The sequence below is a fragment of the Erinaceus europaeus genome, chromosome 8 (assembly GCF_950295315.1).
Source record: "Erinaceus europaeus chromosome 8, mEriEur2.1, whole genome shotgun sequence".
Lineage (NCBI taxonomy): Eukaryota > Metazoa > Chordata > Mammalia > Eulipotyphla > Erinaceidae > Erinaceus > Erinaceus europaeus.
Genome location: NC_080169.1, coordinates 25,389,443 through 25,414,309, shown reverse-complemented (window position 1 = coordinate 25,414,309; position 24,867 = coordinate 25,389,443). Strand labels below are relative to the sequence as shown.

Sequence of the window (24,867 nt, the reverse complement as noted above, 5' to 3'; positions counted from 1 at the left end):
TTCACTGCCTGTGAAGCGACTCCCCTGCAGGTGGGGACCTGGGGTTCGAACCGGGATCCTTATGCCGGTCCTTGTGCTTTGTGCCACCTGCGCTTAGTGCTTAGCCCGCTGCACTACAGCCCGACTCCCAGTACTTTTTTTCTACTTTTTTTCTAAGAGTAGAGGTTATAGCTGGGCAAATATCTCAGCTGGTAGAGCATAGATTTGAATGCTTGAGGTCCTGTTTAGATCCCCAGTCCTGTATGTGCAAGAGTGTGCTTTGGATTCTCTCTCTTTTTCTTCGTTGCATGTGGAACTCTTATATGTAGTAAACAACAGTAAATCTCTCTTTTTAAGAGCAAAGGGAAGAGAAAGAAAGTTCTTGATCAATAAAAAATTCATTTTCATTTAAAATTAAAACTAGTCCTGATGCCGAAACAGTCGGCAACAGATAAAATCTCAGATTCTTTCTGGTTTTTATTTCACAACTGTGATGCAGAAATAGTCTCACAATTACATACATTGTAGCACAGCAAAGTTGTACATTAGATAACTTAATTCACTTACAAGGATTGTATAAGTCACTGTATTGGTGTCCTAGAACAAAGCACCACAAACTGGATGGCTCAAACATCAAAAGTATAGTCTCTGACAGTTCTGCATGCAAAGATGGAGGTCAAGGAATTGTTTCCTTCTGAGACCTTTGAGGGAAACCCCCCCCATTTACATTACAAAGTTTATTGAATACAAGAATAGGGACAGAAATTTGCAATGGGGAGAAGAGTAAGTAGTAAAAGAAAAACAGAAAACAACCGAGAAACAGGAGTTGATTCTCTTCTTTTTAAAAAAATTATTACTTATTTTCCCTTTTGTTGCCCTTGTTTTTTATCTTGTCGTTATTGTTGTTGATGATGATGTCGTTGTTGGATAGGACAGAAAGAAATGGAGAGAGGAGGGGAAGACAGAGGGGGTAGAAAGAGAGACACCTGCAGACCTGCTTCACCGCCTGTGAAGCGACTCCCTTGCAGGTGGGGAGCAGGGCGGGCTCCTTACGCTGGTCCTTACACTCGGTGTCACTTGCGCTTAACCCACTGCGCGACCACCTGACCCCTGGCTCTCTCTCTCTTTTTTTTTAATTTTTATTTATTTATTTACTTCTTTATTTCCTTTTGTTGCCCTTGTTGTTTTGATTCTCTTCTTTTTAAAGATACTGGGGGGCACCCCTGTAAAGTACATATACTATTGTGTATAGAATAGGGTTTGAGCCTCTGCTCCCCACCCTTATCAGGGCTGGGCAAACCTCACCCACAGCAAGGAAGCTTCATCAGTGGTGTAGCAGTGCCTCAGGTCCATATCCCTCTCCCTCGCCCTCTCTCACTCTCATAATTGAGGGAGAACCTGTTCTGTGCCTGTCTCCTGATGTGTGGTACTTTGGCAATCCTTGGTTTCTACTTTTCCACTCTGACCTCTACCTTCACCCGCACATGGCATTGTCCTTTATGCCTGTTCATACCCAAATGTCCCTCTTTAAATGAGCACTAGTTGTATTTAATAGGGGTCTACCCTACTCCAATATGAACCCATTCTTAACAGATTACATCAACAAGAGCACAATTTCCAAATACAGTCACATTCTGAGGTCCTGATTGTTAGGATTACAACATGAACTTTGAGGAACACAACGCATGTCATTACTTTGTCACCAGTTGCCTTTTCCCTGGCAATTCTTGGAACATTCAACTTGCTGCCCCGTTAGACACCAGTCTTTGGAAGTGAAGCCATCCATATCTTGGAGCAGCTGGTCTATGTATTGGGTCATTTGGAGTAGGACCTGGCATATGCTTATGAGGAAATCAGACTTTTATTGGTTTGATATGCAACAGTCCTGGGGAATCTTTGTTCAAACTTTTTTCCTTCTGGTCAGTTTCACCTCAGTTAATATGTTGCACAGATCTCAGCTCTGCAATGTATCATTATTATCCTCTTCATTTCCCCTGCTTCTCAGTTCAAGTCAGAAGTCAGCACAACATCCAGGCCCTGACACAAGCCAGCTACTGTAGAGCTGCCCTAATGTAGCGTGTTACTCTGGAATCAGACCATCTAGGGTATCCAGAGAATCTTAATTCTGCCACTGATTGTGACCTAGAGCAGATTCCTTATCGTCTATTTTTCTTTTTAATTCTTTATTATCTTTATTTATTGGGTCGCGACAGCCAAAATTTGAGAGGGATGGGGTGGGGTGGGGGGGGGGAGAGACCTGCAGCACCGCTTCACTATTCACAAAGCTTTCCTCCTGAAACCCTGCTCCTTGCACATTGTAACCTGTGTGCTCAACCAGGTGTGCTAGCCACTGGGCCCCCTTAACTTCTGAACCTTCGGTCATGGTTTCCTTCTGTAAAATGGAGTGGTCAAAGAATTATAAGGAGTAAATGAGGGCAGGGGTAGATAGCATAATGACTATGCAAAGAGAACTCTCATCCCTGAGCCTCTACAGTCCCAAGTTCAACCCCCACACCACCACCATAAGCTAGAACTGAGCAGTAGTGCTCTGGTAGGAAAAAAAAAATGTTGAGAAAAAGGAGTAAAGAGTAAAGGAGGGAGTCCGGCAGTAGCACAGCAGGTTAAGCGCACATGGTGCAGAGCCCAAGGACCAGTGTAAGGATCCTGGTTCGAGCCTCCAGCTCTCCACCTGTAAGGGAGTCGCTTCACAGGCGGTGAAACAGGTCTGCAGTTGTCTATCTTTCTCTCCCTCTCTGTCTTCCCCTCCTCTCTCCATTTCTCTCTGTCCTGTCCAACAACGTCGACATCAATAACAACAACAATAATAAACTACAACAACAATAAAAAGACAACAAGGGCAACAAAAAGGAAAAATGAATAAATAAAATTAAAAAAAAAGAGTAAATGAAATAATAGAAATCTACTAGGGGTGGTACAGGAGAAGCCCTCTATAATTTAGCTGCTGGCGCAAATTCAGCTGAGGCTCTATAATACCCTCTCTGCGATTCATCACCTCTCTGTTTTCATTTGGGGGTATTCATTGCTTCCTCATTCACTGCCAGTTCAACATTTTGCCATTCAAACCTCCCCTTTTTTTCTTCATGACCCAACTCCCCAACAACTCTAGCTGAGCTCAACTGATGCTCTTTCTGTAACCTACTTTCCAGCTAAAACTTTCTCCCTTTTCCTCAGACAACCCCATGCTTCTTTGTCTGTCACTATTACCTTTGCCTAGAATGACTTCTTTCATTCCTCCTGCTTTTGGTTGTTGGTTGTTTTTTTTTTTCTCTTTTCTTTGTTTTTTTAATTCCCAGACTCATCTCAACTGTCACCTCATCTACAGACACTTCCTGTTTTTTTTTTTTTTTTTTTCCTGAGCCCTATTGCACTTTGTAGCATTCCTCTTATGGGGTTTGGCATCCTCTACTTTGATTCAGTGTCTTGAATGTAGAAACCGAGTTTTTACTTTAACCTGCACACAGCACCTAGGGGCAGGCAATTCCATCTGTGTCTCTGAGCATTCTTCATCCATCCCTCCATGGTAGCTTTATCGAACTTTAAGGATACTGTGAGCTCAAATGTGTTTGGGGTACTTTCAAGGCCAGAGTTCCATCTTGAATGTAGGTCAGATCCAAAGTCCTGATGGGATCCAAAGTCCTAGTGCCAGTTTGAGTGCATGGGGGCAGTGGAAAGCAGATTTTCAGGTTGACATTATAATTAATCAGATGGTGAAACTCAGGATTGCCTAAAGTTATATAGCAAGTTAATGACCTTGCCCAGAATACAATAGGTCACTGTATATAAGCACTGATTAAGACATACCTCCCCCCTACAAAAACCTCAGATGTGAAAACAAACTGCTCCCATTTATGGTAGCCTTTTGAAGATGAATATCCTGTCCCCAACATTTATATAGTTGCTAGGGATCTATGTTAATATTCCCATACGCTGAGTAACTGAATCTGCCCAAGGCCCAAGTACACACTTGGGGAGCTGACAGTTGAACTTTGAGGGGTGTTGATTGGGTGTGGGCAGTGGCACAGAGGTAAGGTGTTGCCTATTGAGACTGTGTAGAACTGAGTTCCCATATGTATCAGTTATGGTTCTGTAGAGGACAGAAATAACACACATATAATAATGTATATTACATAAATATTTACATTACATTATATATATCTTTTATATATATCTTAATTTTTTATATTTATTTTCCCTCTTTGCTGCCTTTTAAAAAAATTGTTGTAGTTATTGTTATTAATGTTGTTGTTGTTAGATAGGACAGAGAAATGGAGAGAGGAGGGGAAGACAGAGAGGGGGAGAGAAAGATACACCCATACACCTGCTTCACCGCCTGTGAAGCAATTCCCCTACAGGTGGGGAGCCAGGGCTCAAACTGGTATCCTTATACTGGTCCTTGTGCTGTGCACCATGTGCGCTTAACCCGCTGCACTACCGCCTGACTCCCACATTATATATATCTTTTTAAAAATTTTTTTTAAATATTTATTTATGGGAGTCGGGCTGTAGCACAGCGGGTTAAGCGCAGGTGGCGCAAAGCACAAGGACCGGCATAAGGATCCCGGTTCAAACCCTGGCTCCCCACCTGCAGGGGAGTCGCTTCACAGGCGGTGAAGCAGGTCTGCAGGTGTCTATCTTTCTCTCCTCCTCTCTGTCTTCCCCTCCTCTCTCCATTTCTCTCTGTCCTATCCAACAACGACAACAACAATAATAACTACAACAATAAAACAACAAGGGCAACAAAAGGGAAAAAATAAATAAAATTAAATTAAAAAAATATTTTCCCTTTTGCTGCCCTTTTTTATTGTTGTTGTAGTTATTTTTGTTATTGATGTCGTCGTTGTTGGATAGGATAGAGAAATGGAGAGAGGGGGAGAGAAAGATAAGACACCTGTAGACCTGCTTCACCGCCTGTGAAGCGATTCCCCTACATGTGGGGAGCCAGGATCCTCACTCCGGTCCTTGCACTTTGCTCCATGTGCGCTTCTTCTTCTAGCGTTTGCCTCCATGTGCGCTTAACCAGCCTGACTCCCACATTATATGTATCTTTAAAGAATTTATTTCAAGGAATTGGCTGACATGATTGCGAGTGAATGGTGGCAAGTCCAAGCTATAGAAAGGCTGGAAACTAAGCGGGTGCTGCTGGCTGCTACCTTTGAAACAAATTTTTTCACCTTCAAGGGAATGTCAGTGTTGCTCTTCAGGCCCTTCCATTGACTGGATAAGGCCCATTCAGATTATCAGAGAGAATCTCTTTCCCTTAGAGGCACCTGGTTGGGTTGTAGCTACTAACCACATCTACAAAATGCTTTACAGGGCAATGCCTAAATTAGTGTTCAGTTGAATAACTGGGTAGTGCAGCCTAATGTGTAAACAGCACATCATTCCACCTCCGTCTCTTCGTGGGCAGCCTCTGGTGGTGCTTATTTCCAAATTGTGAAATGAAAATACTAGTGTTTTGGGGGGAAAGAGTTCTGTGAGGGTTGCATAACAATTTATATTAATAGGGCCAGTATAGTTCCCAGCATGGGAATACATATTCATGAAATCTGCTTTAGGGTGAGGGTATAGCATAATGGTTATGCAAAGAGACTTCCATGCCTGAGGCTCTCAAGTCCCAGGTTCAATCCCCCACACCGCCTTAAGCCAAAGCTGAGCAGTGCTCTGGTAAAAAAAAAAAAAAAAGCTTTTAGTGCTCCTGAACTTGAAGAAACCCTGTCTTCTAGAGATCACCAGTGATGGTCATGCTGAGACCTGCTTTGATACTGAAGGGCCCTTTTTTTCCCCCCAAGGTAGGAAAACAGTTTAAGAAGGTAGGGTGTTTCACCCTGCAGTGGTTAAACTAAGGAACAAACATGATTCCTGTCCTCAGACATTTGAAGAATTGTTAGGAATTCTTGTGAAGGACACCTTGGACTTGTTTAGGAGACAGAGCCCTGAAAGCTCATGTGAGGGAAGAACTTCCTAACCTTTTTCTAGAACTGAGTTTATCCAAGACTGATCTAGTGACTATCAGTTTTCTGGGCTACTTGTCCAAATGCAGAGTTGCCGGGACAGGGCCTCAGAATGTGAAGTTCACCAGAGCTCTAGATGATCCTTGTTCCTCTCCAAATGACCTCAGCCATACTGCTCCTCCCCTGATCTCCTGACATCAGCAATACCTGAATGGAAAAGGGATCTGGCAAAAAGCCCAGCTTTCTATCAATTTACCCCTCAGAATAATTAAAGGACCAGGGCAAAGGGACAGCATAGGTCGTAGAGTTAGGGCTAGCGCTCTAGTTTCCCAGGTATCTCAAGTTCTGACTTTTTGCTGGGAGATGAGGAACTATCTGGCAAAGAGAACTCATAGTGAATGCAGAACTGTGCAAACACAGTTTAAAACTTGTGGTAAAGTTCTACGAACTGGAGAGAATGTTCTGGAGAGGTAAAAAAAAAAAAACCTGTTATGGTGGAGGTACTACTTAAATGAAGCTCCACTTGTCAGAATTATACAGCTAATGTTCATGCATTCCTGCATCTAGCCTAAAAGTTCTTGAATAATTGGCCGGGGTGGGGGGGGGAGCGGGTGGTGCATCTGGTTGAGCACACGTATTAATTACAATGTGCAAGGACCCAGGTTGGAGCCCTTGGTAACCACCTGCAGGGGGAAAGCTTTTCAAGTGGTGAAGCAGTGCTGCAGGTGTCTCTCTGTCTCCCTCCCTCTCTTATCACCCTCTTGATTTCTGGCTGTCTCTATCCAATAAATAACAATAATAAAAAATTTATATAAAAAAAGAATAATCGAGTAGAGGTCTCCATGATGTAAATATTAATGTAAATATTACTTTGCCCTCCCTTCCACCCTTCAGTTATTTTGACGCAAACCCCAGACATTATTTCTTGTGATTTATTTGCCATTTCTTTGCAGTGGCTAAGCAAGAAAAAGAGAAAAGGCCCAGCTATGTTCCTTTCTTATTCTTCTTCACTAACTTCATTGAATACCTTTCATAGGTACCAGGCATCATCTGAAAATGTTTCAATATAAATTCCTAAAATAGAAGGACTTGCTTTTTTATTTTATTTTATTTTAAATACAGACAGAGAAATTGAGAGGGCAGAGAGAGAGTCATTAGCACACCTAATAAAGAAATCAATGTTCCTTTACTATCACCAAATGTCCAGTCAGAATTCAAATTTCCCCAGATCTGTCATTTATGTTTCTCAGTTGCTTTGTTGGATTCACAATCCAAACAAGATCCACACCTCAACTGTTGCCAGTTGTTTTGCATGATAAGGTGATGTTCAGGCAGACTGGAACATTAGTCATACGGAGTCAGCTCCTCCCACTCTGTTTTCCTAGTTCCACTCAGGGTGAATGAAGCAAGTGGGAGTCACTGTGGGCAGTGGTGGTGTAATTGAGGCTAGGAAGGAAGCAGAATCCACCCTAGATGGCTCAAGTAAAGAGATTTAAGTGGATTTGAAGGCACCCCAGATACCCCCGGCCAGAAGAGGAGGCACAAGTTTTACCAGAGTCAGGTGAACAGAAGTTGTCTTCCAATCAAGGGGGTGGGAGGAAGCAACACCCTGACCTCTCTGTCCTTGCCCCACCTCTGCTCTTCTGCCTGTAACTGCTGATCCCCACTTCTTCTTCTTCTAGCGTTTGCCCTTCTTCCGTAGCCAGTCAACAGCGTCAGGTTGAGCCTGATGTAAAGTTTCGAGACCTCCTTTGAATCTGGAGAGGTGGCAGTCGTTGATTATGTGGGTCATAGTCTGTCTGTAGCCGCAGGGGCAGTTCGGGTCATCTCTGGCTCCCCAGCGGTGGAACATAGCGGCACACCGGCCATGGCCTGTTCGATAGCGACTGAGCAGGGCCCAATCATAACGTGCTAGGTCAAAGCCGGGTTGACGCTTGCAGGGGACTGTGATGAGGTGTTTGTTCTTTACCTCAGCTGACTGCCAGCTCTGTTTCCAAGAGTCTGGAACAGAGAAGTTCAGTGTAGGCGTAGGGGACCAGATTGGGTGACGAGACGTCAAGCGTTGGACAGGGTGGGCGAAGATAGCCGCGTATATTGGCAGGTCCGGTCGAGCGTAGACGTGGGAAATGAACTTAGATGATGCCGCATCCCGACGAATATCTGGCAGGGCGATGTTGCTAAGAACTGGCAGCCATGGAACCGGGGTGGAACGGATGGTTCCAGAAATTATCCTCATGGAGGAGTATAATTTGGAATCGACCAAGTGGACATGGGGGCTACGGAACCATACTGGGGCACAGTATTCTGCAGTGGAATAGCATAATGCCAGAGATGATGATCGTAGTGTGGAAGCGCTCGCGCCCCATGAGGAGCTGGCCAGTCTTGCAATGATGTGATTCCTCGCGCCCACCTTTGCTGCAGTTTTTATGAGATGTTCGTGAAATGACAGGGTGCGATCGAGAGTAACGCCAAGATAGACTGGCTGGGCTTCATGCCGGATTCTCGTATCGCCAAGCTGCACATTAAGCTCACGCGAGGCCGAGGCATGGTGTAGATGGAAAACAGATGATACCGTTTTTGCAGTGCTAGGGATTAGTCGCCATTTTTTACAGTAATCAGATATCAGAGACATGTCTTTGGTGAGTGTTTCCTCGAGGATGTCGAACTTGGTTGGATGCCTGAGTTGCACAGCAGATGTCATCGGCGTAGATGAACTTCCTTGAAGAAGTTTCTGGGAGGTCATTGATGTAAATATTAAATAGCGTAGGAGCCAGAACAGAGCCCTGGGGGAGGCCACTTGAGACAAGTCTCCATCTGCTAGACTTGTCACCCAGATGTACCCGGAATCTTCTGTTTTGGAGAAGAAACGATATAGTGTTGGCCACCCATGGAGGCAGGCATCTTGAGATCTTGACTAGGAGACCACGGTGCCAGACCGTGTCATAGGCTGCTGTGAGATCAACAAAGACAGCACCTGTCTTTAAATTCTTCTGGAATCCATTTTCAATGTAAGTTGAGAGGGCCAGGGCTTGTTCGCAGGTAGATCTTCCTGGGCGGAAACCAGCCTGGGCGGGTGATAGGAATTTCTATGTAAGAGGAGAAATACGTGACAGAAGCAGCCTCTCAAGGAGTTTGTAACACACGGAGAGGAGAGAAATTGGTCTATAGCTGGCCACTGAGCTCCCCACTATAGCTCCCCACTGAGGCCAGTCAGCAGGGGAACCCCACAGTCTATAAGGGACAACTTCTGTGGGATCCACAAGGACCTGGAAGGGCAAACAAGAACCAGTATGGTGCCTCAGAGCAGGCTATAAAGGAAAAGTACCTGAAGTCAAATCCTGGCGCAGTCATTTACTAGCTATGTGACTTCAGGCAAGCTGGTTAACCTCTCTATGCTTTGTTTTTCTCCTCTGTGAAAGGAGATAATAACACTGCCTACCTTTACAGAGATGCTAAGCAATGTAAATGAGATCATGTATGCAGTGCCTACTTGGCCCACAGCGAGTGCTCAATAAATTTGAGCTATAATTATTATAAATGCTATTAAAAGCCACCCAGGCCAAATAGGACACAGCCTTTCTTTATCTGGCTCCTCATTTCTCGCTAGACCTGATTACAACAACTTGTTCCTCCAGTCAAGAGACAGCCCTCAGAATTCTCTGGACTTCACCCCCCCCCCCCATGATGTCATTCTTCTCTTAGGCACCGTACTGTTCTCTGTCTTTGAAGGTTTATCCAGCCTTGAAGGTCAAAGCAGGTCTCGGTCCTTTCTCCCCCAGATGAACAAGTGAAAGCTCCAGCTAAGCCCAAACTGGGACGCTTCAAAAAGTGTTGTTAGGGTCAAACTCTCCATTACTCTGTTCAGGTCCCAACATGTATTAAGTACAGACTAAGTAATCACATTACAAATTACCAGGAGTTTCAAAGACTTGGCAAGGAGAAGAGAAAGTGCCCAACTTTGCTCTTTGCTTTCCCTTTACCTCTATCTTCATTGATTCAGAACATGTTCATGTCAGGATCAACTCTGCTTCTTACAGTGGAGACAAGGCTGAATGGCAGCTGGAGAACATGTTATAAGTTTACCTCCCAGTGGTAAAGGAAGACCTAAGTAGCTGTCATTTAAGGTAAAAGCATCGCAAGAGAAAACCTAGAACACTTGGGATTATAGACATGGAGAACCCAGTTTGAGCTAAGGGGCCGAAACCAAGAATGTTCTGGATCTCTGGAAAATGGAACGTGTCACTTCCCTGCAGAGCAGGTTCTAGTGGGGAGGACTTTGCTAACAGTTGTTTTAACTCAGTCCTTGGAGCGAATCACTGCAGCTGCTAATCCCTTGTTCTGCCACCCAAAAATTAAGATTTCTTTCTTTTTTTAAATATTTATTTAGTTTCCCTTGTTGTTTTATTGTAGTTATTATTGTTGTTATTGATGTCGTCATTGTTAGGACAGAGAAATGGAGAAAGGAGGGGAAGACAGAGGAAGAGAGAAAGGTAGACACCTGCAGACCTGCTTCACTGCCTGTGAATCGACTCCCCTGCAGGTGGGGAAGCCGGTCCTTGTGCTTCGCGCACCTGCGCTTAACCCACTGTGCTACCGCCTGACTCCCTCAGGATTTATTTTTCTAGCCAGCTGTAGGAGCTAATTCAATATTCTTTTGTCCCTGAGTTTGGTCACAGGTTAAGCATCCAGACCAACTTTCCTGCCACGGGCCATGTGCTCTGCTGGGTAACTCCCATTTTGGTGCCAATCATAACTAAGTACAGCTTCTTGAGTTCTAAGAATCTCTCCCTCACCTCTTTTCTACCCACTGGCCACATGCATCTACACTATGCTGTGGCTTAGTTTCTGAGGAAACTCCATTGTATTTCCAGTCATTGTTTGTTGTTGCTGCTGTTGCTGCTTTTTCTAGTTTACCAGGGGAGTGATCTGAAACAGCTCCATAGCCACACCTCCAGAAGTCCCACAGGGAGGACTTTTCTAGCAGGTGCTGGTTCTATACAAGTGTGTGTGGGAATCCGGTGATAGTGCAGTGGGTTAACCGTAGGTGGTGCAAAGCACAAGGACCAGAGTAAGGATCCTGGTTCCAGCCCCTGGCTCCCCACCTGCAGGGGAGCCACTTCACAGGTGGTGAAGCAGATCTGCAGGTGTCTATCTTTCTCTCCCCCTCTCTGTCTTCCCATCCTCTCTCCATTTTTCTCTTTCCTACCCAACGATATCAATAACTACAACAAGGGCAACAAAAGGGAATAAATAAATTAATTAAATAAAAAGTTTAAAAAATATATTTAAAAAATTGGGGGGGGGTTGTTCAGTTGTGAATAAGTGGCCCAGCTTACAGGTTTATGATAGCTTCCTATGACAAGGTGGAAACTTTTTAACTGAGTCCCAGTCACACAAGAGCAAAAATCACCTACATACAAATAAAAAGTAACTTAATGATGGGTTTAACTTGTCTATTCTTTAGATTGAGCATGTCTCATAAATATTCAGTATACCCAACACTACTTTGAACTTGTAAACATGATGTGCCAAGTTCAATTTCTGGAAAATACATGTGTCGGAGTGCTACTCTGGACTGACACTCACTCTCTCCTTTTTAAGAATTTATTTATTAATGAGACAGGAGAGAGAAGGAAACAGACATCACTCTGGTGGTACATGTGCTGCCAGGTATCAAACTGGAGACTTCATGCTTAAGAGTCCAGTGCTTTACCTCCCGGACCACCTGCTCTGGACTCTATGTTTCACTCTGCAGTCTCTTATATGAAATAAATAAATATTGGGGGTCTAGTGGTAGTGCAGTGGGTTAAGCGTACATGGCACAAAGTGCAAGGACAGCCCTAGCTCCCCACCTGCAGGGGGGTTGCTTCAAAACCGGTGAATCAGGTCTGCAGATGTCTGTCTTTCCCATTCTCTGTCTCCCCTCCTCTTGTGATTTCTCTCTGTCCTATCCAACGACAACAATAGCAATGACAACAATAATAACAAAGGCAACAAAATGGGAAAAGTGGCCTTCAGGAGCAGTGGATTTGTGGTGCAGGCACTGAGCCCCAGTGATAGCCCTGGAGGCAAAAATAAAATAAGAAAAATAAATATTTAAAAAGAAACATGATTGGAAAATACTATTTTATTTTCCCTTTTGTTGCCCTTGTTTTATTGTTGTAGTTAACTGTTGTTGTTGATGCCATTGTTGTTGGATAGGGCAGAGAGAAATGGAAAGAGGAGGGACAATAAGGAGGGGGAAAGAAAGAGAGACACCTGCAGACCTACTTCACTGCCTGTGAAGCCACTCCCTTGCAGGTAGGGAGCCAGGGGCTAGAACCAGGATCCTTGTGCTGGTCCTTGCGCTTTGCGCCACGTGCGCTTAACCCGCTGTGCTACCACCCGACTCCCAGGAGTGACAGATTCTTTGTGCGGGCACCAAGCCTCAGTGGTAAGCCTGGTGGCAAGAAGTAAAGAAAGGAGTGAGGAAGGAAGGAAATAAAATAAAATAAAATAAAATATTGTATTTACGGCCTGAGAGGTGACACAGATCACCCATTTAGACTCTCAAGCATTAGATCCTAAGTTGAGTCCCTGGAATCACATATGCCAGAATGATGTTTCCATTTTCTCTCCCCTTCTCTTTTCTTTCTCATAAGAATTTTTTTTTTTTTTGCCTCCAGGGTTATTGCTGGGACTCCTGTATTACGAATCCACTGCTCTTAGAGGCTATTTTTCCCCTTTTGTTGCCCTTGTTTTATCATTGTTGTTATTGCTGTCGTTGTTGGGTAGGACAAAGGGAAATCGACAGGGGGGGAAAGAAAGACACCTGCGTACCTGCTTCTCTACCTGCGAAGAGACCCCCATCATCCTCCCTGCAGGTGGGGAACCAATGTGTGTGGGGGGTCGAACCAGGATCCCTGTGCTGGTCCTTGTGCCTCACACCATATGTGCTTAACCCGCTGCACAACCCCAAAAACCCCAGTAAATCTTTTTTTAAAAGTATATTATGCTGTCATTTAAATTTTTAAAAAATATTTATTTTCCCTTCTGTTGGCCTTGGTTTTTTTATTGTTGTTGTAGTTATTGTTGTTATTGATGTCGTCATTGTTAGGACAGAGAGAAATGGAGAGAGATGAGGAAGGCAGAGAGGGGGAGAGAAAGACACTTGCAGACCTGCTTCGCCGCCTGTGAAGCGACTTCCCTGCAGGTGGGGAGCCGGGGACCTGAACAGGCATTCTTGTGCCGGTCCTTGTGCTTAGTACCATGTGCAATTAACCCGCTGCGCTACCGCCCTGACTCTCTATGCTCTCATTATTACAGGCAGGGAAACAGTCACATAGCTGTAAGAATAGGCCATTCAAATTAATTTATTATTTTATTTTATTTTTGCCCCTGAACCCTCCTCACATAGATTTGTGGGATCTCACAGACTACAAACTAAACTATTAGAGTTTATCACAGGTATGAAGCTAGACCTTTTTCACTTTCTGAATAGAAATATTTGTATTTACTCAATCCTCTACCCAGCTCTTGCCTTAAGATTCTGGTCTCTTCTCTCTATCCCTTAAGATAGCAGAGAAGTTGTGTTCTCTGGGAATGGGGCTCTAACCCTGAACTGAATGTGAAGGATGTTTGTAAGGATGTTTCAGACTTGCAGCCATGAAAGGGAAACCAAAAAGAAAAACAGGATTAGATAGAACAGAGGTCAAACTGTGATGCAAGTTAAGGAAACCTGGGGTATGTGGTGTAGCACAATTGACTCATTGGAACAAGGTGGCCTTTATACCCTCCCTGACCAGTCATAGGATGTCAGTACCCTGGCAAGGGTGTGACCTCAGATGAGGCTACTCTGTGCAGGTGTGACTTTCTGTAAAGGCACAGCTAGCGACTCTTCTTCCCACAATTCCCCAGCAGCTGTCACAAACCCTTCCTGGAAAGGGATCTGGATTGGACATCTTTATGTGCACCCTAATAACCAGGGAAAAATTCTTCTCATTTATGTCTTCATATGCCGCCTGTTTCCGATGTCTTTGCAAAAGGATTTCAGTAAATGGTAGCTGATGGACAAAGAGCTGGGAATTATTGAATTCTTAGGCTGTGTATTCAGCATTTTTCAGATTGCCATCAAGATAATTTATTTATTTTGGTCATCACTGGGGTTTCCCCCACTACCATAGAAAGAAAGGCACCACAGCACAGGAACTTCTCCAGTACAGTTGGGGGCCAGGCTCTAACCTGGGTCATGCCTATGACAAAACAAGCACACTATCCAAATGGACTATTTTGTCCCCCTCCCTTTTTTAAAGAAAGATGCATTTATTTTATGAAAGAGAGGTCAAAATTATGTTCTGGCATATGAAGTGCAAGGGTTCAAACCTGGGGTTCATGTTTTACCTGCTAAGGTACCTCCCTGCCTAGCTACTACATTTCTTCTTGTTTATTTTGTTTTAGTCCAGTGTGGAGGATTGAACCCAGGACCCTATAAGTTCCACGCCTGAACCACCTCCTTCCCCAGTCCTCTCTCAAGTTATTCAGTCTTCTCTTTCTCCACTGGGCAAGAATGACTATTTGGACAGACATTGTCTGTACCTGTTATCCACCATAATTTTGTAATACTGTTTCCCCCCTCAAAAAATGGGCTGGATTTTAGTGTTAAATCATGTCCACTTATTTACAGGGCTAAAAAAGGCCCTCTCAGGAACCCAGATTTTCTTTTTTTTTCTTTTTTTTATTGTTGTAGTTATTGTCGTTGTTGGATAGGACAGAGAGAAATGGAGAGAGGAGGGGAAGACAGAGAGGGGGAGAGAAAGACAGACACCTGCAGACCTGCTTCACTGCCTGTCAAGCAACTCCTCTGCAGGTGGGGAGCCGGGGGCTTGAACCGCGATCCTTATGCCTGTCCTTGTGCTTTGCGCCACATGCGCTTAACCCACTGTGCTACCTCCCGACTCCCCCAGATTTTCAACATGGAATGATTTGATTCAGATTTCACCTTTTGTCTCTCTTGCCTCTCTTTGTGACTGAAGAGGAAGAAATAAATATTAGTAGGCAGGAAAGCTCAAGTCCCTATTTTGACCATGACTTTCTGCCCTTGACTCTTTTAGTCTCAGGCATTTTTTTTTCTCTCATTTATTTATTTAAACTAGAGCACTGCTCAGCTCTAGTTTATGGTGGTGTAGGGGTGGATTCAAACCTGGGACTCCCAAAGCCTCAGGCATGACAGTCTGTTTGCATAACCATTATGCTATCTACCCCCACCCATCTCAGGCATTCTCTTACCTAGAACTTGCTCTCTAGCTGAGTCAAGAGTCTGTCTTTATGGTCGCCATTGATTTCACACACCTTGGTACTGAAATTAGAGCCCCTAGTGAATTGCATTTACCCTTTTCATTAGCAAGATATTAAGGAACAAACCCAGAGTAGATGATGGAGTATGAGAAAATACCAGAGATGGTCACATAAGTTTAAAGTCTTCTTTTGAAGGACTGTTCAGCATATATATGTCTTTTTGCCTCTAGGGTTATTGCTGGGGCTCAGTGCCTGCACCATGAATCCACTTGAGGCTCTGAGGTCCTAGATTCAGTCCTTAGCCCCACAATAAGCCAGAGATGAGCAGTGCTCTGGTCTTTCTGTACCTCTCTCTTTTTAATTATCTTTATTTATTGGATAGAGATAGTCAGAAATTGAGAGGGTAGGGGACGAGACAAAGAGATACCTGTGACACTACTTCACCACTTATGAACTTTGCCCCTCATGTGGGAACCAGGGGCTTGAACCTCGGTCCTTGTGTACTGTAACGTGCCACCATCTGGCCCCCTGAAATATATTTTAAAAAAAAGAAAAGAAAAAGGCGCAACTTACAGAAAATGAAGTTTTTCAATTTTGAGGGAGATGCTTCATCACAGAGAAATAAAAAAATCAAACCTAGACAAGGTCTCAGTTTTTACCAGATTGGTACTTTCAACCATTACTGAAAGGGATTTAAATTGCCACAGACTTATTTTAACCAGATCCCTGCTCAGCTCTGGGTTATGGTGGTGCCTAGGGGGTTGGAACCTGGGATCTCAGAGAATCTCAGGCATAAAACTCTTTCGCATATGCATTATGATAACATTTTTGAGTTACTGCTGGGTGGAATAAAAAGAGTGGAAGAGGGCAGGAGTAGATAGTTACATGATTATGCGAAGAGACTCTTCCCTGAGGCTCCAGAAGTCTCGGGTTCAGCCTCCCACACCACCATCAGCCAGAGCTGAGCGGTGCTCTGGTAAAAAATAAATAAATAAAAGAGTGGAAGGAGGTTTTTCCACTCACATCTGTGCAAACATGTTGTATGAGGGCATTTTTATATTGAGAAGATTGGAAGCAAATTAAGTAGCTAATTAAACACAGTAGAGTAACAAGGCAATAAGCTGAATATTGTGTCTGAACCTTTTTTTTTTTTTTTTTAGATCTCAGCTAAAGTAGCACCTTCCTCAACAAACTTTCCCTAGCCACTCTTAAATGACAGTTTGTTATTTCTTCTTCCTGCCACCACTACCCCCAACCCCACCCCATGAATGTAAGCTCTAAAGAGACAGTCTGAATGTCTTTCAAGATTGCATTCACAGCATCTAATGCAGACTTTGTCAGATTTTCATCACCTTCAGTCCTTCTCTCCCTGAGTTTTTAGGCACACCATCTTTCATATTTTTTTTAATTGTCATCTTTTAAAAATATTTATATATTCCTTTTTGTTGCCCTTGTTTTATTGTCATTATTGTTGTTATTGATGTCGTTGTTGGATAGGGCAGAGAGAAATGTAGAGAGGAGGGAAGACAGAGAGGGGGAGAGAAAGATAGACACCTGCAGACCTGCTTCACCGCTTATGAAGCGACTCCCCTGCAAGTGGGGAACCGGGGGCTCGAACCGGGATCCTTATTCTCGTCCTTGCGCTTTGCACCTATGCTTAACCCATTGCGCTACTGCCCAACTCCCATCTTTCATACTTTTATTACTAATATGTAACCCATTCAAAGCCTCCCTTCCATACAAGTCTTCTTGGACTGAATTTTACTTAATACATTTCCTTGTGGGTTTGATCTATGCCTGTATATATATTTTTAAATTTATATTGTTTTTTTCTTTTATTTCTTTATTTCCTTTTGTTGCCTTTGTTCTTTTTAGTGTTGTAGTTATTACTGATGTTGTTGTTGTTGGATAGGACAGAGAGAAATGGAGAGGAGGGGAAGACAGAAAGGGAGAGAAAGATAGACACCTTCACCACCTATGAAGGGACTCCTGCAGGTGGGGAGTCGGGGGCTTGAACTGGGATCCTTATGCTTAGGGCCACCTGCGCTTAACCCTCTGCGCTACCGCCCGACTCCCTGTATTTTTTTTTTTAATATTTATTTATTAGTAAGAAAGATAGGAGGGAGAGAGAGAGAGCCAGACATCACTCTAGTACATGTGCTGCCGGGGATTGAACTCAGGACCTCATGGTTGAGAGTCTAGTTCCTTAGCCACTGCGACACCTCCTGGACCACGATGTAGGCCTATATTAACTACTATGGTTCCCTCTGATAATGCTTATATAGTATTATAAATATCTGGTTTCCAGCTTATGTATGTGTCCATAAGTATTATATTTATTCACATGTTACTTCTTGGTCCTAAAATGGATGAGGATTTCAGTATTTTGAATTTGATTATCTTCAGAGTTAACAAAAGAAGTCTTGTCTTTGCAAATCTTTTTTTTTAATATTTATTTATTTATTCCCTTCTGTTGCCCTTGTTTTATTGTTGGTTATTATTGTTGTTGTTATTGATGTTGTCATTGTTGGATAGGACAGAGAGAAATGGAGAGAGGAGGGCAAGACAGAGGGGGAGAGAAAGAAAGACACTGCAGACCTGCTTCACCGCTTGTGAAGGGACTCCCCTGCAGGTAGGGAGCCGGGGGCCCAAACCAGGATCCTTAAGCTGGTCCTTGCACTTTGCGTCTCCTGTGCTTAACTCTCTGCGCTACTGCCCGACTCCCTAGTCTTTGCAAATCTTAAGTTCTATCTTTTGCAATCTGGAAGGTGGTGCAGTGACTGTAGTACTAGAAGGCACGAGGTTCTAAATTCAGTCCTTGATATCCCATGAGTCAGAGTCATGCTCTGGTTCTTTCTCTCACTCTCATTTTAATGAGTGAATAAAAGTTAAAAAAAGAAAAACTAGTCAAAGGCCCTTATTTGATCCCTAGCAAAATAAAAATAAAAAATAAAAGGGAAACAGAAGGGGTGGGGGAGACCAGAATGCATCTGGATGGAGAGTAGCTCACCAAGTAGGGAGCATGCCTTGCCATGAGTACAACTCAAGTTCAAGCCACAGCACCACATGGGAGGTACTATGGCAGCAGAAGAAGCTCCAGTGCTGTGATGTCTCACTTTCTTTCTCCTAGTTTCTCCCTATCAGAATTGGGGGGGGACACAAAGTAAAATAACGTTTTCATGAGAAAGCCCCATTCCACTATACCACACACACACACACACACACACACACACACACACACTCACACACAACAAAAAATAAGAAGTTCTTTTATTCAATTAATGCAGGGCTCCTATTTCTGAGTTTCTAGCAGGGGCTAGAAAAATGCTACATTCAAAATGCTGGGACAGATAAACACTAATAAATATATTAGTTGGTGATAAATACTATGGGGAAAAAAATAAAGCAAGAGAAAATGCGTTGGTAGCAATGATGAGAGAGACCTATCTAAATGATGAAAAGTAAGATGGTATAGTTTAATAGGGTCCCAAGGAAGTCCTTCCAATGGAGGCAGCTGGGCGTGAGCAAAGGAAGAACATTACAGGTAGAAGGAATAGCAAGTAGCAATTGACATACCTCAAACTGAGCCTTAGGGCATTCCCATGTTTAGAGGTGAAGATAAAGAAATTAGTTGGTGAGGTGGGTGTCAGGTGTAAAGAACCTGTCTCCGGGACTAAAGTGTTAACTTAGTGCAATGTTCATAATGAGTCAATTAAGGTGAGGATGGAGACCTGTTGTCTTGTGGAGACGTGTGGGTTATTGGGAGCTGTGAATAGGTTTAACATACTCCAGATGGCTCATTCTACTAGTTTGCTGTAAATAAATGTAGAAAAATGGGATGAGAACTAGAGACCAAGGGAGAAATCCCCCCCTTTTTTAAATTTATGATTAATGGGCTACAGAGGCCATGCGGTGGCACACCTGATTGAGTGCTCATATATTGCAGACTGCAAGGGCCCAGTCCCCACCTGCAGGGGAGAAGCTTCCAAGTGGTGAAGCAATGCTGTAACTATCTCTCTCCATCTTTCTCTCCCCTCTCAACTTCTTCCATATATATATATATATCCTTTTGTTCCCCGGGAGCAAAGTCATGAATATATGAGCTCCTTTTGATAAAGTAGTGAAGTTGACAGACTAACTTAGGAAGAATCATCTAGAGGGATGATGGTTGCCTCACAAAGTTAGGTATAGGCTCAACAGCTTTTTTTAAAAATTATTTTTAAAGATTATTTATTTCCCCTTTTGTTGCCCTTGTTGTTATTGCTGTCATTGTCATTGGATAGGACAGAGAGAAATGGAGAGAGGAGGGGAAGACGGGGAGAGAAAGACACCTGCAGACCTGCTTCACCAGTTGTGAAGTGAACCCCCCAGCAGGTGGGAAGCCTGGGCTCGAACTGGGGTCCTTATGCTGGTCCTTGCACTTTGCCACATGTACGCTTAACCCACTGAGCCATCACCCGGCTCCCTCACCAGTTTGTTTCTATTCTTGTTTTAGTGTTCCTTCTTGATACCAGCAACGTGTGTTCCATTTCTTTTACAATTATCTTTACTGGATAGAGATAGCCAGGAATTGAGATGGAAGGGGGTAGTAGGGAGACAGAAGCCTGCAGCCCTGCATTATGATTCACAAAGCTTTCCCCCAGCAGGTGGGGACTGGGGACCAAGAACTTGAACCCAGGTCCTTGCGCATTATAACATGTGCGCTCAAGCAGGTGTGCCACCACCTAGCCCCTTTGCTTTTTGTTAACATTTGTCTGAGTTAGTGTTGGAGGGATAGTGCTCTGTCCTTTAGTTAGTTGAGTGTGCCCTTGTTGTTGGAAAGAACCCTTCATGTTGGGTGTCAGGGGTTGAACTGTACAAAGAAATTTTACTATCATAATTGAAAGTATCAGTATATGTTAAATGGTAATTACCCAAATATGTAGTCCAATTCTCTTACTATTGTAAGTTAATTAACTATTCTAAATTAATTAAATGGTGATGGACTCCTAGGTAAATAAGCGTAGTTGAAAATATCTATAAGGGGGGCCAGATGGTGGCACACCTGGTTAAGTGCACACACTACAGTGCACAAGGAGCCGGGTTCAAGCCCCCCTGGTCCCCAACTGCGCAGGGGAGGCTTCACAAGTGGTGAAGCTAGGCTACAGGTGTCTATTTCCCCATCTCTCTCAATTTCTGTCTCTATCCAAAAATAAAAATTTAAAAATATATATCTATGAGCTTTGTTATTTTTTTCGAGTGAAAAAGGAATGTTGTATCTGAACATGTACAAAAATATATAAAGGGGACTCAGTGATTTTTACCTGCACCACAATTAGAATCACAATTAGGGATTGCACAGCAGGTTAAGTGCATGTGGTGCAAAGCGCAAAAAAGTGGTTTAAGGGTCCCGGTTCGAGCCCCTGGCTCCCCACCTGCAGGGGAGTTGCTTCACAGGCGGTGAAGCAGGTCTTTCTCTTCCCCTCTCTGTCTTCCCCTCCTCTCTCCATTTCTCTGTCCTATCCAGCAACAGTGACATCAACAATAATAATCACAACAATAAAAACAAGGGCTACAAAAAAAGGAAAATAAATATTAGGTCCACAATTAATATTTTTAAATGATACTTTACAGATTTCTCTATATCTGATAAGTGTTCACTTCATTTAGTTATTTGATCTATGTTTAAGAGAAAACTAAATTTAAAAGCTGGCAACTATTTTCTATTTTGTTGCTGCTGGTAATGTTGATTTCCAAATCTACCCAGGATTTGCAAATAGTTTAAACTCAAGAGGCTTTGGACATGCATAACTTATACATATGTTTTAAGGAGAACAAGACATAACAGTGACCTTGAAATGCCAGTCTTCTTTTTTTTTTAATTAGTGGATTTTTATAACTGAGCAGTACATAAGCTCACAGAAATTGTTTGACTTGTTTGATGAAATAATGGATTTCGGGGCTGGGTGGTGGCAGACCTGGTTGAGCACACGCGTTACAATGCACAAAGACCCTATTCCCCATCTGCAGGAAAGCTTTGCAAGTAGTGAAGCAGGGCTGCAGGTGTCTATATCCAGTAAATAAAATTTAAAAATAAATAATAATGGATTTCTACTTAGCATCTTTTCGGGGAACTTTTCATAGGACAATGAAATACTGAGAGAGAGGCATGAGGCTGTGGATCATAGTTCCCTGCATGAGGAAAATGAACAAAGGATATCAACCCAGAAGGGAAAGTCACTACAGCAAAAGAATGAAGATGGAGAAAATGCAGATAAACGTGACCTGGAGGCAGAGCAAATTAATGATTCTAGAAATGAGGTAAGCATGTCAATATACCAGTCTGAACAATTTGGTTCTCTTGTAGATTTCATGCATTTGACTATTTGTGTTGTATATATAAATATACAGCAAGGTGGGGAGAGCATAGTGGTTATGCAAAAGACTCATAGCTGAGGCTCTAAAGTCCCAGGTTCAATCCCAGCACCACCATAAGCCTGAGCTAAGCAATGCTCTTTCTCTCTTTATGTCTTTTCTCATTAAAAAAGATCAAATGGGGGGGGGTCGTCAGGCAGTAGCACAGCAGGTTAAGCACACATGGCCCCCGGCTCCCCACCTGGGGGCGGTTGCTTCACGGGAGGTCTGCAGGTGTCTTTCTCCCCATCTACCCGTCCTCTCTCGATTTCTCTGTCCTATCCAACAACAGTAATAACAATAACAAGGGCAACAAAATGGGGCAAATGGCCTCCAGGAGCAGTGGATTCATAGTGTAGTCACTGAGCCCCATCAATAACCCTGGAGGCAAAGAAAAGGGGAAAAAAAAGATTGGGGGTTGGGCAGTAGCACAGCGGGTTAAGCTCACATGGCACGAAGTGCAGGGACAGGCATAAGGATCCTGTTTAGAGCCCTCAGCACCCCACCTGAAGGGTGTTCCTTCACGGGCAGTGAAGCAGGTCTGCAGGTGTCTGTCTTTCCACTTCTTCTCTCTGTAGTTTCCAACAACAGCAGCAATGATAATAATGACAACAAGGATAACAAGGCAACTGAATGGGAAAAATGGCCTCCAGGAGCAGCGAATTTTCATGGTGCAGGCACCGAGCCCCAGCGGTAACCATGGAGGCAAAAAATTAAAGATTAAATGAAAATGTATTTATTAACATAAGAGTGAACAAATGAACCAGCAAACTACTATGGCATATTCAGTGGTGGGAACCAAACTCAAGACCTCATGCTTACAGATTGATTGTTCTCCATTTCCCTGTGAATGCAGACACTTGCACTTCCTTGTGCTTTTTTACCTATGAATGTTCTCACTGCATGTTTTACTTCCCCATGATTCCTGTACCTTTTGAGCACCATGAACACAAGAAAGAATTCCATGAAAGGGAGGGGGGATTGAATAAGAGCATCACGCTGACATATGTCATGCTGGCAATTGCTCAGGACCTCATGTACGAAAGACACATCTACAGCACTGCTTCCATCACTTGTGAAGCCTTACCCCTGCAGGTGGGGACCAGAGGCTTGGAACACATAGTAACGTATGCTCTACCAGGTGTGCCATCATCTGGCCTGTCTTAATTTTGTTTAAATTTCATTTACTTTGTTTTACTATAATTTACACAAGAGACTGCCAAGTAAACTAGGTGTTTTATGGCCTGTTTTAAATTTTTTATATATTTTCCCTTTTTGCTTTTCATTGTTGTAATTATTGTTGATGTCGTCGTTGTTAGACAGGACAGAAATGGAGAGAGGAGGGGAAGACAAAGATAGACACCTGCTTGTGAAGTGACTCCCCTACAGGTGGGAAGCCAGGGGCTTGAACCGGGATCCTTAAACCAGTCCTTTGCGCTTTGCACCATGTGCGCTCAACTGCTATGATACTGCCCGACTCCCAGCCTGTTTTAATTTTAAAGGAAACACTTCCTTTCTTTTCTGAGAACTATCATTTCATTGTGCATCATCAGTCCGCTCTCCCCCAGCCCCCAGGTTTATATTTGTCTTAATTCCCTCACTGGGCTTCTACTACTTTGATTTACCTGTAGTAGTTGTGGGCACTTCCTCAGCGAACTTAAAGACAAACATCAATTTAGGCAAAACTTTGCCGAAATACAAAACGATAGGCATTTGTTTCTTGTTCTTACCAGGTTCTGCCTACTCTTTCATCTCCAGGTTACTGGCTTAATGTCATCCCTGTTTAGTCTCTACACAGTATCTTTGTGTATTGCAGATTTTTGTGGCTTGTAAAATTATCCATTTGCTCTTTCCTGAGATGTTAGTTAGCAGGTATTATTACCATTTACATTGCAGTGAAACAGAAATGCATTGTTCTGATATAATAATAAAGCACCAGTATTTGTTTTCCATTCTTTTGGTTGACAAACTATGGTGTTCCATGTAGCTTCAGGGCTCAAACCTATGGCCTTACACATGGTGATCTGAAGCACAAAAAAAAAGTATTTCTAGGTCTCAAGAACTGAGAAAACCCAGAGCAAGAGGTAAGTAGTAATTTGGTAGATCTAAAGGCATACCAATTGTATAAACTCAATTTGGAAGGTCAGCTGTGCAGGATCACAATAGAATAAAACTATACTAGCTAAAACTTTTCTAACACAACTAGAGCAGAAATGGTGTTGAGGATTTGGAGTGAAAAATGTAAATATCAAAATATAAACTCAGCGTGGAGAAGAGCTAATTTTCCAGGCTGTTTTAAACTCTATAGTCGCTTCGTTGTTTTAATTAAGATCTATGGTGCACATCTCCCCCACAGAGACATCTTAATGGGACAGACACCGGTTTTTCTCTGGAAGACTTATTTCAGCTGCTTTCATCACAACCTGAAAGTTCACTGGAGGTAATTGGCACCTTGGCATTTAACATTGTAGGAAAATATCTTTCAACCTCTGAATAAAAATTTTTACTTGGATGGCAGAGCAGTTTTACTTCTATGTAATATTTACTGCATTTTGAAGTACACATCTTCTATTAGTAGTATTCATTTATTGAGAAAGTTAGGAGAGACAAAGACCCAGACATCACTCTGGTACATGTGCTGCTGGGGATTGAACTCAGGACCTCATGCACTATCTCCTGGACCACAAGTACACATCTTTTATACAAGCACTTCTGCCTTGGAGAATTACCCATATAGTGTGCTAATCCTTCCAAATAATTGGGATTTAATAATTTATGTCAAAATAAACATTTGACAAACTAAGGCCTATGTTTCTTAGAATTTGTGACACAATTAACAGTCTAATAAAGACTTACATAGTAAGGGGTCAGGTGGTGGTGCATCCATTTGAGTGCATGTTTTTACCAGGCACAAAGACCTAGGTTTGAGCCCTGCTCTCCATCTGCAGTCATTGATTGCTCACCCCCCCCAACTTCTGCCCTACCAAATAAAACAAAATATTCACATATTTAATGAGAATGAGAGAATTCTGAACCTCACACTACTACTCCAGAGCTTTCCCCATCCACAACTCATGGTGACCTTTACCACCCCCCTACTGTTTTATTATAGAGGTGAGATACTTCTGCTCCTCTGCTGAAACCTACATTCATATATGAATGCATTCTAATCACTATCTAGCCCCTAATTTGTTTAGAAGAAAAAAAAATGCCCATACGATCAGTACTTTACTATAGCTATTCATGACCC

At 43.0% G+C, this 24,867-nt stretch overlaps 1 protein-coding gene across 1 annotated transcript in view; it reads left to right on the top strand.

Moving 5' to 3' along the window:
- NFE2L3 (NFE2 like bZIP transcription factor 3) overlaps positions 1 to 24,867 on the top strand; it is a 32,681-nt gene that overhangs the window by 5,118 nt on the left and 2,696 nt on the right. The window contains exons 2-3 of the mRNA XM_007526916.2: positions 21,348 to 21,524; positions 23,974 to 24,057. Coding sequence (XP_007526978.1) covers positions 21,348 to 21,524; positions 23,974 to 24,057 — 261 coding nt within the window. The remainder of the gene's footprint in view (positions 1 to 21,347; positions 21,525 to 23,973; positions 24,058 to 24,867) is intronic.